This window comes from Phocoena phocoena, chromosome 10, assembly GCF_963924675.1.
Source record: "Phocoena phocoena chromosome 10, mPhoPho1.1, whole genome shotgun sequence".
NCBI lineage: Eukaryota > Metazoa > Chordata > Mammalia > Artiodactyla > Phocoenidae > Phocoena > Phocoena phocoena.
This window is the reverse complement of record NC_089228.1, coordinates 36,539,636-36,552,356: the sequence shown is the minus strand read 5'-3', so window position 1 is coordinate 36,552,356 and position 12,721 is coordinate 36,539,636. Positions and strand designations below refer to the sequence as shown.

Here is a 12,721-nt window from a genome sequence, read left to right as displayed (position 1 = left end):
GGGAAGCGGATGATGAATGGACAAACGGACGGCAAGATGAACAGAGGTGAGCTCACTTCTCCTTCTTCCCCCTTCCTCTGGGCACTGCGAGTTTGGTGCCCTGAGGAAGAAGTGATTTCTGAAGCCATTTCCCGTTCTCCACACCCCCAAACCACTGCTGTCCCTCATCCTGTCTCCCATAGTTCCAGGTTCAACAGCAGATAGGCAACTGCGCGGTTTCTCTTGGCCCCTGTCTCACTCCTCCGGGAGAACAATGTCCACAGGTTTCCCATATGTGCTGATGCTGGGCCCGAACACAGGAATGGCCTTTTAAATGCCGCATTCAAGCCTTCTCAGGCTGAGAGGTGAGTCAGCTGTCTAAAGAATGTCCACAAGAAAGGAGAAAGTGCTCGGCGATCACTTGGTATGCACCTGCCTGCACAGTGTTTCTGTGCATTGCTTTTCCTTCGTTTTCGTGAGAGCAGGAGAGGTAGCAGCGTTCATGTGGTTTTCAAACGCCCTCCGGGTTATAAGATCCGAAACTGGTTACGTGTGAATCTAAGTAACTACTTGCCAAAGGGCTAACAAAGGTGGCGCCCCCACAGGCTGACAATAGGAGCAGCGATCACGCCAGTGCAATGGCCATACATGGCACCTAGATGTGTCGACACCAGGGGAACAGGCCTGCTGGTCCTGCACACCAGACATTTCTCTGACAGAGGACCAGGGGTCACCATAGGCTGAGGGCAAGCGGCCTCCAGGTCCCAAGGAAGCAGAAGAAAAGGCCCATGCCCCCACTCCAAGCCATGGCCAAGGCCCCTTGTGCTCTGACTCAGATGGCAGTGGGATCCAGAGAGCCCTGGGCTAGACGCCTCACACCTAGCTGCTGGCCCAAGAGACATGAGCAGCCCAGGGCCTCCCTCAGCCCTCAAGAGCCTGTCCCCACTCTCCATCCCATCTTCCCCTGCTCATGGGTGGAGAAGTGGACAAACTGAAATGCTCTGGTCTCTGCACCCGTGACCCACTTGGGTGTGGCGACCACGCCCCAGCAGGAGACAGCTCAGCCACACCCAGGCCAGCTGTAGGGGAGAACCGCAAGCAGCCCACCGCCCACTGGGCCCCGTGCCCAGCTACTGCCCACATAGGGGGCCAGGGCACTGGATGTGTTGGTGAAAGATGCTCAGAGAGAAGGCCTCTCTCCCTCGATTCAATTCTAGGAATTCCCCAATGAATGTGCAGGGAGATTTCCCTCCTTCACACCCGCCTCTGCAAGACACCTGTTGTTTCTGCCTCCAAAGGGCCCCAGAAGGCCTGATGGCAATTCAGGGCATGAGTTCCAGGGCTCTACTCAACTGCTGGACCAAGTGATGCCTGAGGTCACTGGGGACAGATTCCATTCAGCCCCTGGGAAAAGTCTGCCAACCATGTCCAGAGGCCTCCGTTCCGACCCCCTACCCAACTGAACCCCTGTACTCCCTTCTCAGCTGCAGCACCAGGCCCAGCACTTCTGCCAGAGGTCACAGGTCTTGTGGGTGGGAAACCTGCTTCTGCACCTCACCCCAATGTGCAGTCTGCGAGGGGACCACAGAACCCCTCCATCGGGCTCCAAGGGAAGGGCCACCTCAAGACAGCGCCTCCACCCCACTCCATGCTACTCAGCCCAGGCTGATGCCCTCACCTGATGTCCATGGAGCGTGTAGAGCAGCCGGCCCTCCATGAGGTCCAGGATCTTCAGGGTTGAGTCACTGGAGGCCGTGACCAAGTAGTTTCCCGACGGGTGGAAGGAGAGGGCGTTCACCGCCGCACTGTGCACTGGAGGAAGGACGTCACTCAGATGGGCTGGGAGGCCCACGAAGCCAGAAGACAGGCCAGAAGGCTCGGCACAGGTCTGGGCCGGGGTGGCCATTGCCCAGAGCCGCTATGAAGAGCCCCACAAGGACCTCCCAGGAGAGCAGCACAAACAAAGGACAGGAGGAGACTCATCCAGAAATGAGGGCAGGCAGCGGGAGACGCAGGGCAGGCGGGAGCACGTGTGGCAAGGCCAGGGAGATCAAGCTATTCCTCCGCCTCTCCCTCCTCACCAAGCAGTCAAGCTAGAGCCGAACAGAGTGCTCAAACATAACGCTCAATCTGTCTCACATGCTGCTACGTCAGGGAAACCGAGTCGAAAAGAAAACCCCTGGAAATGCCAATATGATGCCCCTGCCCTGGGGGAAAGGATGGGCATGGGAGCAGGCAAGAAAACAGCTTAAGACCCGCTCTCAGGAGCCAGTTAGGCCCGGGTTCCAATCCCAGCCTCCTGACTGACCCACCCCGGGACCCTGAGCGAGCATCTTCACACACTGAGCCCGTTTCTCCTTCTGTGGCACAGCACCCACAAGTTAGGGTGTTGTAGGCATGCTGCCAGGTGAAGCCTGAGGCCTCTGTACAGAGTGAGCCCTGATGTCCCTTTCTGCTACCCCAGGCATCCCATGCTACTCCAGGTCCTGTCATTTAACCCACTCGACAGCTCAAGCCCATCCACGATTCTTCCCCACTGCTCCAGCCCAAGCCCCACCATCCATGCTGGTGTCCCTTGCTCTCCAAGATCTGGCCACACCAGCCCTGTCAGCTCCCTGGCTGTGGGACCTTCCCACCCCTTGTTCTCCCTGGGCCGGGAAGACTCTTGCCCGCCTCTTCCCCAGACCCTGCAGCTCACTCACTGCTCAGTCACCCCCTCAGGGAAGTCTCCCCTGACCTCGCCATCAGGGTCACCCCCTTGTTTGGTCCCTCCGGAAGCACCGTGAGTCTCTTCACAGCAGGGTTTTTACATTTATGTGCAGCTATTTGGTTCCCGGCTGGGTCCCCCATGAGACGGTGTGCTCCATCAGGCAGGGGGCTGTGTTGGGTCCTTGGCTCCTGGCTCAGTGCCTGACACTGAGCGGGACTCAAAAAGCAGTTGGTCAGTAGGTGAACTGGACCAGGCAGGCCACATGGGGACATCAACGTAGAGTAGCTGCTGAGGAAGACCCAGGTGCCTTTGTACCCATTAACACAGGCCTCGTGAGCAAAACCACAGGGGCTAGGATAACCATGACCCCGCCAAGTCAGAACTGCCACAAACATAAAGGCAAATTCTAAAATCAACCCCTCATCCTGGCACCGTGAGACTGCAGGAACCACTGCTGGACCAGTAAACACACCCACCATGAAACGGCCCTCAGTAGAGCTGACAGAGGTACACGGAGCCCCCCAGACACCAGGTCAGCCGATGTGCAGACGTGTCGGGGAGTGTGGATTCACGTTCCCAAGATACTTAGGGGAGACACTAGGGCTTTACATAATACGATCTTTAGGTCTAAACACTCTCTCAGCACCAGGAACTCCAAGAGACGGCCTGGAGCAGGGCTGATGGGGTCTCCAGAGCCAGCTCCTGGAGGCGGAGTCCAGAGCCCCACGGCCAGACGCTCTCCCACACTCAGGGCCATGAGGCAGGGGGCGGCACCCTCAGTGTTTACCAGAAATGGGGGCATGGAAAGGACAGAAAAAAAGCCAGAGCCGACCCCAGCAGAACTGAACAGGCACCAGCCACAAGCAGCAGCAGAAAGAACGTTAGTGGCGCACAGGGTGTGCCCGTGACTCCCCACGTGTGGGGGGCACACCCACGTGTGCAGACCCAGAGGAAGGAGTGGACAGAAGCTCCAGACACAGAGCAGGGGTGCTCTCTGGGGAGGACAGGAATAGGGGGACTTCTAATTATTACTCTACATACTTCCAGAAAATATTTCTTCAGCATTAGAATATAGTCACTATGATTATACAACTGAGCAAATGATAAAAAGTGAAGCCTTCCCTCCCCCCAAACGAGTGTGTCACGCCTGGGGAGAAGGAGACCCAGGCTCTGCAGGTACTTCAGGCTGTGCTTCTATAGGCTGCGAGCTAGTGTGTGCTCCTGAGGGGCTGGCTGTGCTCGCCAGAATGCTGGTTCACAGCTGTGGTGAGTGGGGGTGGGAGAGGGGCACAAACACTGCGAGATCCCCCTGAGGAGTCCCGCCCACCCCTGACCCCTCAGCCCACAGTAGGACAGCTTTGAGAGGCAGCTGCCCTCTATCTATCTCACCACGCCCCAATCTCCCCTTGGGCCTCCTTAGATGCTGCTCCTGGCGCATCTGCCTCACGGAGCCTGGAGAAGGGCGCGCTATTCTTGCTTCTGTAGCTCCTGGCAGCCTGTGCTGGTATGAACACCCCCCAGCCCCTCCCCGAGACAAAGCTGGCAGGGGACAGCCAGCAGCAGCGTGGATGTGGATCGGGGGAGGCAAGCTCAGGAAACACAGGGCTTGCCCAGCACCAGCAGGGCGGCAGGGGCAGGGCGTGGTTACCAGCCAGGTTCTCCCACCTGGTCAAGCCCACCCAAGGGAGGGAACCGCCGCCCATCCCCCCAACCGGCCCAGGGAGGGGTGCCCAAGGCCCTGCTCCACTATTAATGGCAGAAATAGCTAAGGCCTCTTGGCTGGGGTAGAAATATCTGGAACCACTTACTCCAAAACAGGGCTCAGCCTGGCAAGCCAGGCTTTCGGGAATGTGCCAGCCCCACCTTTCCCCACTTGCTCTCCTGCCTCACCCACCGGCCCCACCAGCCTGGAGCAGCCTCTCTGGCTCTGCCGAGGGTGGGGCTGTACCAGGGAGGCCTCATAGAATCAGCCCTGCATGACAGTCTCCCACGGAGGCCCGGCTGCCCCACGAGGGGGTGAGCCGCCCATCACGAAGCCCTGAGCAGTGACGGCACACAGACAATCCACTTTTCACCAAGCTCAAAGTTGTAGGCCCTCTGCCTAGCTCCATGGCAGACATGGGTGACAGCTGATGGCAGGCTGCCATTTGGGCACGATGTGGGCTACACCCCACCCCCACCACGACCCCAAAGAAGGGACTCCAGCTCAGGGTCAGAGATGTACCAGCGTCAATGTTCTATAGGTCACCAGGATGCCAGGGAGGGTGGGACTGAGGCCACTGCAGACCCTGCCCCCAAGTACTGGGAACGGGCCACAGCCTGCGGGCAGCAGGTGGCCTAAGGAGAGACCTGGCTATCCACAAGCTGCCCGCACAGCTCTGCTTGTAGAACCCTCAGCAAATCTGGCCCACTGCCCAATGGGTTCCAAACTGGCCATGGGGCCCACAGAGAACCACAGGTGCCCAAGGTGCCCAAGCAGGAGGTCTCCTTCTGGGGCAGGCCACGCCAGCGCCGAGCCCCACCACATGCCCACCACAAGGGGCTCGGCTTGCTCTGCCAGGGTGGCCTCTCAAAACGCACAACTGGCATTACTAGTGACACAGTGGCTGTGGGCTCACAAGAGGCTATGGGTTCACACAGTGAAGGTGCTCTGACACCAGCAGCAAAGGACACTCCAAACAGTCATCTCGCGAATGTCGTAGGAACACCCGCTCAGGGATGGTGGGTGAGAGCTGCTGAGTTGGCCAGAGGAGGTGGGACGGTACACTGCCTCCTGATCAACCCTTTGGTGTTTGGTCTCCAAACACCAAAAAGGGTGCAGGCCTGCCCTGCTGGTTGCACAGCGGCTTTAAAACCCTCCGTGACCATGTCTGGGGTAGAGAGGGGGTCCAGGGACGTGCTAAGGACCAGTGGACAAAGAAGCTGGGACTCTGAGCTCTAACTGGAGTTTCTAGAGAGAGCCAAGCCAAGCCCTCTCGGGGGCCTCAGGCAAGTAAATGACTAGAATCAACACGGTGAGAGGAACCTATAGCCTCCCAGCTGCGTGACCTGGGCAAGCCTCAAACACCCCATCTGTGAAATGGGGAGTAGCCCTGCCCTGCTGACCACTCAGGCCTGTCCCTGGATAATGAACCCACACGTGCTTGGAAACGGCAAAGCACATTAAGGGATCCGGGACAGAGCTGCTGCTGCTCAGATGTCTCAACAGTCTTAGTGTGGGCTCAGAGCATACGGAGCCTAACCCACCTCCGTGCGGACTGGCACTCCCGGGGCTCCAGTGCCCCACCAACTCCTTGCTGAATTGGGAAATCAGAACTGCTCCCTGCAGTGATAGGCCAGAGCAAGAAACTCCTCGCCTGAGACAAATGGTGCCAGCTGCCTGCTGTAGCCCAGAGTGATTCCAACAACCCAAAATGGGACTGGAAGTGCCCTCCACGGAGCAAGATCATGGCGGCTGGCCACAGGCTGGCTGCGCTCGCTGGCCACACGTTTGCAGTATCATGAACCAATTTCTCTCAGAAGAGCCCAACAGCCTTATGCGCCCAAAGCCCAATCAGGAAAGACACTGGATGTCACTGTCCTTAAACACTTCCGCCTGGGTGTCCTAGGGGTCAGGGATAGAAAACAGCTCACGTGCCTGCTACTGGGGGGCTGGGAGCCCTACTTGGGCAATCAGCTTCCCAAGAGATCCCCCGGCACCTCTTCTGGGTGGGGGGACAGCTGCTACTCAGGGGCTAGGAGGGTCTCTCAGGTAGAAGGTTCTGCCACGGAGCTCTCTAGGGGAGCTGCTGAGCACACCTGACCAGGTCCCTCCCCAGCAAACAGGGTGAGGGCTGTCCCCCCCAACCAAGGAGCTCAGACCTGCCAGGCTCTCCTTGAGCCCCGGAGGCTGAGCCCAGAGGTGGTGGGATGAGTCTGCTGCCTTGTGAATACCCACCGTGTGCCATGCATTGGGCAGGGAGCTCAGAGGGAACCGGGTTATTTATGGGATACTCCAGGCCCCCTGAAGCCTCTGGTCTCTATTAGGGGAGGCTTAGGAATAAGATGCTGCAGGCTCGCTGAGTGGCTCTATCACAAGAGGAAAGGACAGCAGCAAAAACAGACTGAAATCTCACTGTGCGGCCTGTCAGCCTCATGCACCTCAGGTCCCCTCAGGACTTGACCTCTGATGCTATCCGAGTCCACCCCCACCCCTGGGCCCTGCCAGTCACTGATCTCCCACCGCCACCCACTACCAAGCCTGCTCCCCCAGGAATCTCTCCCCAGCACCCTCCACTCTCAACTGCTCTGCATCATGCCGCCCCTGACCACCCTCTTTAGGAGACCCTGCTTTCCTTCAGTCCCCTGGCTCTGCTCTCCTCAGCCCTCCGTCACGGTTTTCTAAGCGGGCTCCCCCTGCTCACTCTGGCTGCTTGTGGACCTTTTTCTTCCACAGCCCCTCAATCACAGGGATGCAGGGTGTGGCCTTCTCACACCCCAGATCCCTAGGCCCAGCTGGCCCCTCCACCCCATAGCATCAGCTTCTGCCTCTATTCAGTCTCCAAAACCCACCCCATGGGCCTGACCCCTGCCCCACTCTGATGCCCAGCTCTCACCCGACATCGGGCATTGACAGCCCACCCACCAGTCACCTAGGCACATGGCTTCCTACCCAAGCAGGCTCTCAGCACTGCTGTCCTCTCAGATGCCCCTCACCCTTTCACCTGTCCCAGCACTTCCAGCCAGGCTGTATCTTTGGGACCCTGGGCTAGAGCATGGCATTCAAGGCCCTCCCCCACAGGTACTTGTTGCTGCACATCGCCAACACCAGACCTAGGTTCCTGATCCATCACAGGTGGGTCTGGACTCTCCCAGGGTCACCTGGAGATTCTCTTCACCAGTATCAAGATATATGTGGTACAAACCACGTACCCAGTAGTGTATTGTAATTCTCATGTGGATTCTCCCATCAGATCCTCACAAACCCCATAAGGCGGGCTACCACCAGCCCTTCACAGACAGGAAACAGAGCCCGTACTCCTAACTACTGCTCTGCCTCATCACCTCCCTTCCTGTCTCTCCCTGTCCAAGTCCTCCCTCCTGACCCCACACTCAGAGGTGGCCTTCCTGCCCAGCACTCCTCTGCACCTCCCACCTTCCACCCAGTCAGCTATCCAGATGTACCCAGTCTCCAACTCAGGCCTGGCCCAGAGCAGGAGAAGAAAGGCCTCTGAGTGTGAAGGAGAGGAGGGAGAGGTGTGGTCTCCAAGTAGAGGGCAGACCCTGCTGGGGCTCTGTTCAGGAAGCCTCTGTCTGAAACAGCATCAGTGACAAACCCCAGGACTCCCTGTTGAGAAAAGAACCATTCTCATGGCTGGCCCCTGCCACCTAGTGGTGGTGTACAGTACTGCAAGCCTGGACCAACTGGGCCCACCTTGCTGGGAGACCAGACCTCCTGACTGAGACTCAGCATCACTGTCATTGTCACTAACACTGTGCCTGGTTCCTGTTTTGTGTGAGGCACTCTGTAAGTTCTTGTCATGGACCAACTCATCACCCTCCCAACACCACCTAAGAAACAGGCCTTATCATTGTGCCAGGGGCCCAGAGAAGTCAAGTAACCTGCCCAAAGTCACACTGCTAAAAATGCTGAAGCTGGGTGCAGAGCCACCCTCCACCATGTGCTTTTCAAGACCAGGATCCACTCCCCCTTCTTGGAAGATCTGTTCTTTCAGTTACCCCAAGAAAGTCCTGGCCTCAAACATCTGAGAATTGGAAGGGCTTGTGGGGGGTGTTAAGGGAAGAGCTCTGAACCCCACGCCCCACACTTTTCTCCAGATATGTCCTTCCCATTTTCAGGTGTGAATTTTGGAAGTGAGCCCATGGACTTGAAACTTAATCTCAAGTCAACAACCGCAGTTCTTTAAACAATGCCAGCTCTGACTCTCCCTGGTCTCTGCCCTGAGCCCCCAGGCCTGCCCACCCATTCTGCCCCTTGCACAACTCCCAGTTGACGGTGACTCCCTCACCGGCTCCCTTCCCTGGGCCCCATCCCCACAACTGGGGTGACTTAGGACTCTGCCCAGTCATACCTGCTCTGAGGCCAGTTCCATATCCCAGTACCTTCAGCTCTCTCATCGTAAGCTCACCCAAATCTGCCCCCACTCCCACCTCCCTCCTGCAGCCCAATACCAGCCCACGTAGACAGCCCGCTGCCCTGCCTTCCAAGGGCTATAATTAAATATATATATAAATAAGGGGGCACAGCACCAGGGCTGGCTTCCAAGCCTGGCCCCCTACCAAGTCGACCCTCCATATGGCTCATGGCTCCACATCTGTGGAGGACACTGTGGAACCAGAGGTGGCCAAGGTCCCACCAACACTGACCTCTTTTGACAGACCTGTCTCCTTCACCACCTCCAGGGCTGTCACCTTGGCCCTGGAGGACAGAGCCTCCATTACAGGGGGAGGTGAGTGGCATCGGCAGCCCCTGAGAAGTGCCCCTAAAGAGGAGCCCTGGCCAGAGCCCCACTGAGAGCCCCCATCTGGACCGCAGTGTGCATGAGGTTCTGCCACCTCGTAAGTGGGCACCAAAGGGCTGGTGGATGCCAGTTAGCACCACGCTCTATCTCCAGGCCAAGGTTCCTGGACAGCCACGCCACAGACTACCCACCCCTGAAGATCCCAACAGACCCAGGACTCCCCCCTAACCCCAAGCCAGCCACAGCTGTCCTCAGGCCCACTTAAGCCCCGCAGCCAAGAGCCGGACACCCGGCGTGGCACAGTCCCACTGCAGCCGCTCGGGGACACTCACACTGATAGTGCTGCAAGAGCCGGTGAGTCCGCACGTCCCACACCTTCACCGTGTTGTCCATGCCGGCGGCGGCGATGCACGTGCCACTGGGGTGGAAGTCCACGTAGGTGACAAAGCTGGAAAGGGGGCCACCGCATGCTGTAGGAGGTCTGCCCCGGCTCAGAACAGACCCCCAAACATCCAGCACATCCCCATCCCCACACACCTGCTCACACTCTTCCCTCAGCCCAGAATACCTCCCTATTGCCCTGTATCTTTACCAGGCGGCCAAGGGAGAACAAGAAGGAGAGGGTGAGAACAGAGGCTAGCGGTGACCTGAGGGGCACTTACCAGGGAGCAAGTCTCAGCACCAACTTCTAAATGCGAGCAGAGAAAGTGGACTTCAGACCAAAGGTCAGCCAGCTGCTCGGGTGCTTTCAGTTAGAGCTGGTGCCCCTACCAGAGCAGGAGGCAGGGCCACCTGAGGCCCAGACATCAAGGGCCAGCAGGGTCCCAGAACCACTGGCTCACCTATTTCTAGAAGACAAGCCAAGAGCCCTTGATATACTCATATGTGACACCCAGGCTGGTATCGTGGCCAGCCCTCAGGAGGGACCCTTACCTGGGGCTCCCAGCCTAACAAGGGGCAGACGCTGAGGTTCATCTAGGAACCCAGATTGGGTGGGTCCCTGCTCAAATGCAGGCTCATCCCTCTCAGTGATGCAGCATGATATGAACAGCCACCATCCACTACAAGAACCTGATTAGCCTTTCATTTATAAAGCCATCACCAAGGAGAACATCCTTTTGGGGGTCTGGGTTCAACTTCTTTAGACAGACGTGTCACAATTTTGAGAACTAGAAAGTGAAGGGAAAAGAGAGGCCTTGAGAGTTTCATGCCTTTACCTTTATCTTTATTCCTATCCTGCCCCTAGGTTCTTCATAAACATTTTTCTTTTTTTTAGATTCCATATATATGTGTTAGCATACGGTATTTGTTTTTCTCTAAAACACAGACATAGAGAATGGACTGGAGGACACGGGGAGGGGGAAGGGTAAGTTGGGACAAAGTGAGAGAGTGGCATGGACATATATACACTACCAAATGTAAAACAGCTAGCTAGTGGGAAGCAGCTGCATAGCACAGGGACATCAGCTCGGTGCTTTGTGACCACCTAGAGGGGTGGGATAGGGAGGGAGGGAGGGAGGGAGAGGCAAGAGGGAGGAGATATGGGGATATATGTGTAGTTGACTCACTTTGTTATAAAGCAGAAACTAAGACACCATTGTAAAGCAATTATACTCCAATAAAGATGTTCAAAAAGAGTTTCGTGCCTTGAGGTTAAGCACTCTTACTGTTTGTGGGGATGGGGATGAGGCAGAAACTTCCACCCACAAGCGAAAAGATACAGAGCCAGGGAGCAGCAGAGACATGGCGGTGGGCCCCAAGTGCCGCCACTGGAGGCCACTAGGGTCTCTTCGAGCCCAGGTCTATGCTTTTCTCGAGCGCCTACAAGTGGAGGACAGGGTCTGGGGACTCACCTGCCGTGCTCACAGTACGAGTGGACACACTCCCGGCTGGTCTTGTCCCACACCTTGACAGTCTTGTCGTCACTGGCAGACACGATGAGCCGCCCATCCGGGGAGAACCTGAACCAGGCGGGGCACAAGTCACATCACCAGTCAACAGACATCACGGGCACCACACACCATCTTCCACAGTCACCCTTCCTGAGCTGCCCACCACCTGACCTCAGGAACCCACCTGGGCCACATGCCCTGCTCTGACCCTCAGTGATCCTGGGCAAATGCCTTTCTCTCTGCAAGATGGGTCAGAAGGGTGCCTACCTCCTGGTAAGCAGGTAGGCAATAGCGTCGCACACGAGGCCCCCAGCACTGCACATGGCAACATGAGTGCTGACTGCTGGTACTTGGCATCATTATCCTGTTCCCAAGTGCCCTGAATCCACATCTAACTCTGAGAATGGGTCAGCAAAACCAACCTGCTAACAAAAAAGGAGTGGAGGTTCTGGGGACCCACCACCAAAGGCCTGGTGTGAGTTCAACACTTGTTTGCTGGCGGGGCCCCTCCTATTCTCAGGAGCCCAATGGTGAGGGCCTCTCAAGAGTAATCAGGGACCTCCCAGGACAGAGGAACGAGGGCCCTGGAGAACAAGTAACTTCATGGGGTCCCCAGAAGAACACAGCTCAACAGTTCCCAACCTCTGACTCCCATGGTTTCCCAGTGTCCCCAGACACCCCATCCTCTTCCTCCAGAGCACAGAGATTCGACACGTGAGATCTCTGTTGAAAGGAACAGAATAAGCTAGAAGCAGGCACAGCTGTGTCCGCAATTCTTAGACCTTGAAAGGTGCTTTGAATCAGCTGGCCCCCATCCCCACGGCACTGGCCCCCACACCAAAGGGAGAACCGGCTTCCAGACCAACCCCTCTCAGAAGCCTGGGCCCCCATCTGGCAGCTCTGAAGCAAAATCAACCTCTGAGGAGCAGAACGTCCTCAGAGGAGAGTAGGCAAGCCTTAGTGCCAGACACTCGGCTTCCAACCCCAGCTCTGCCACTTACTCCCAATGTGCCCCACGGCAAGATACTACACTATTCTGAGCCTCAGTTTCTTCATCTGCAAAATGGCAACAATGCCACCTACTTGCGGGACTGCCATGAGGAGTTAGAAGAAAGCGTCTAGTGGTGGTACTGACGTTATCTTGTTGTTGTTGCTATTGCTAATAAGTGGCCCCTGATGACTCACCTTGGGCTGCAACAGCACAGACGTCAGGGGTCAGTCGTGGCTGACAACGGACTAACTTACTTGTCGTGCATTAGCTCAGTGAAGCTTGGACAACTTACAATGTGAGAACTCTTATTGTTCTTTTTCACACATAAGGAAGTTGAGGTTCAGGAAGATAAAGAGTGGCTAAGTAACTCATCCAAGGTCATGGTGCTAGCACCTGGCAACTCCTCTGTGCCCTCCAACCCCCGGGGTCCCTCCAGTAGTCTCCAGGTAGGACACTACTCACTTGGCACAGCGGACCCAGTTGATGTGCTGGCTCAGGGAGAACAGGAATTTCTGGCGATGAGTTGACCACACCTTGACTGTCTTGTCGTCGGAGGCTGTCACGAAGGACTGGCCATCGCTGCAGAAATGGATGCTCCTCACTGTGGCCGTGTGTGCACGAAACACGGTTGACTCGCCTTTGCTGCAGGGATGGGTATCCAGAGTCAGGAAACCCATAAACCCATAAG

General features: G+C 56.9%; 1 protein-coding gene across 2 annotated transcripts in view; it reads right to left on the bottom strand.

The window, feature by feature from the left end:
* POC1A (POC1 centriolar protein A) overlaps positions 1-12,721 on the bottom strand; it is a 75,965-nt gene that overhangs the window by 58,545 nt on the left and 4,699 nt on the right. For both annotated transcript variants that reach the window (XM_065884870.1, XM_065884871.1), the window contains exons 4-7: positions 12,496-12,675; positions 11,004-11,111; positions 9,483-9,598; positions 1,658-1,791 (exon numbers count right to left, since the gene is read on the bottom strand). In XM_065884870.1, coding sequence (XP_065740942.1) covers positions 1,658-1,791; positions 9,483-9,598; positions 11,004-11,111; positions 12,496-12,675 — 538 coding nt within the window. The remainder of the gene's footprint in view (positions 1-1,657; positions 1,792-9,482; positions 9,599-11,003; positions 11,112-12,495; positions 12,676-12,721) is intronic.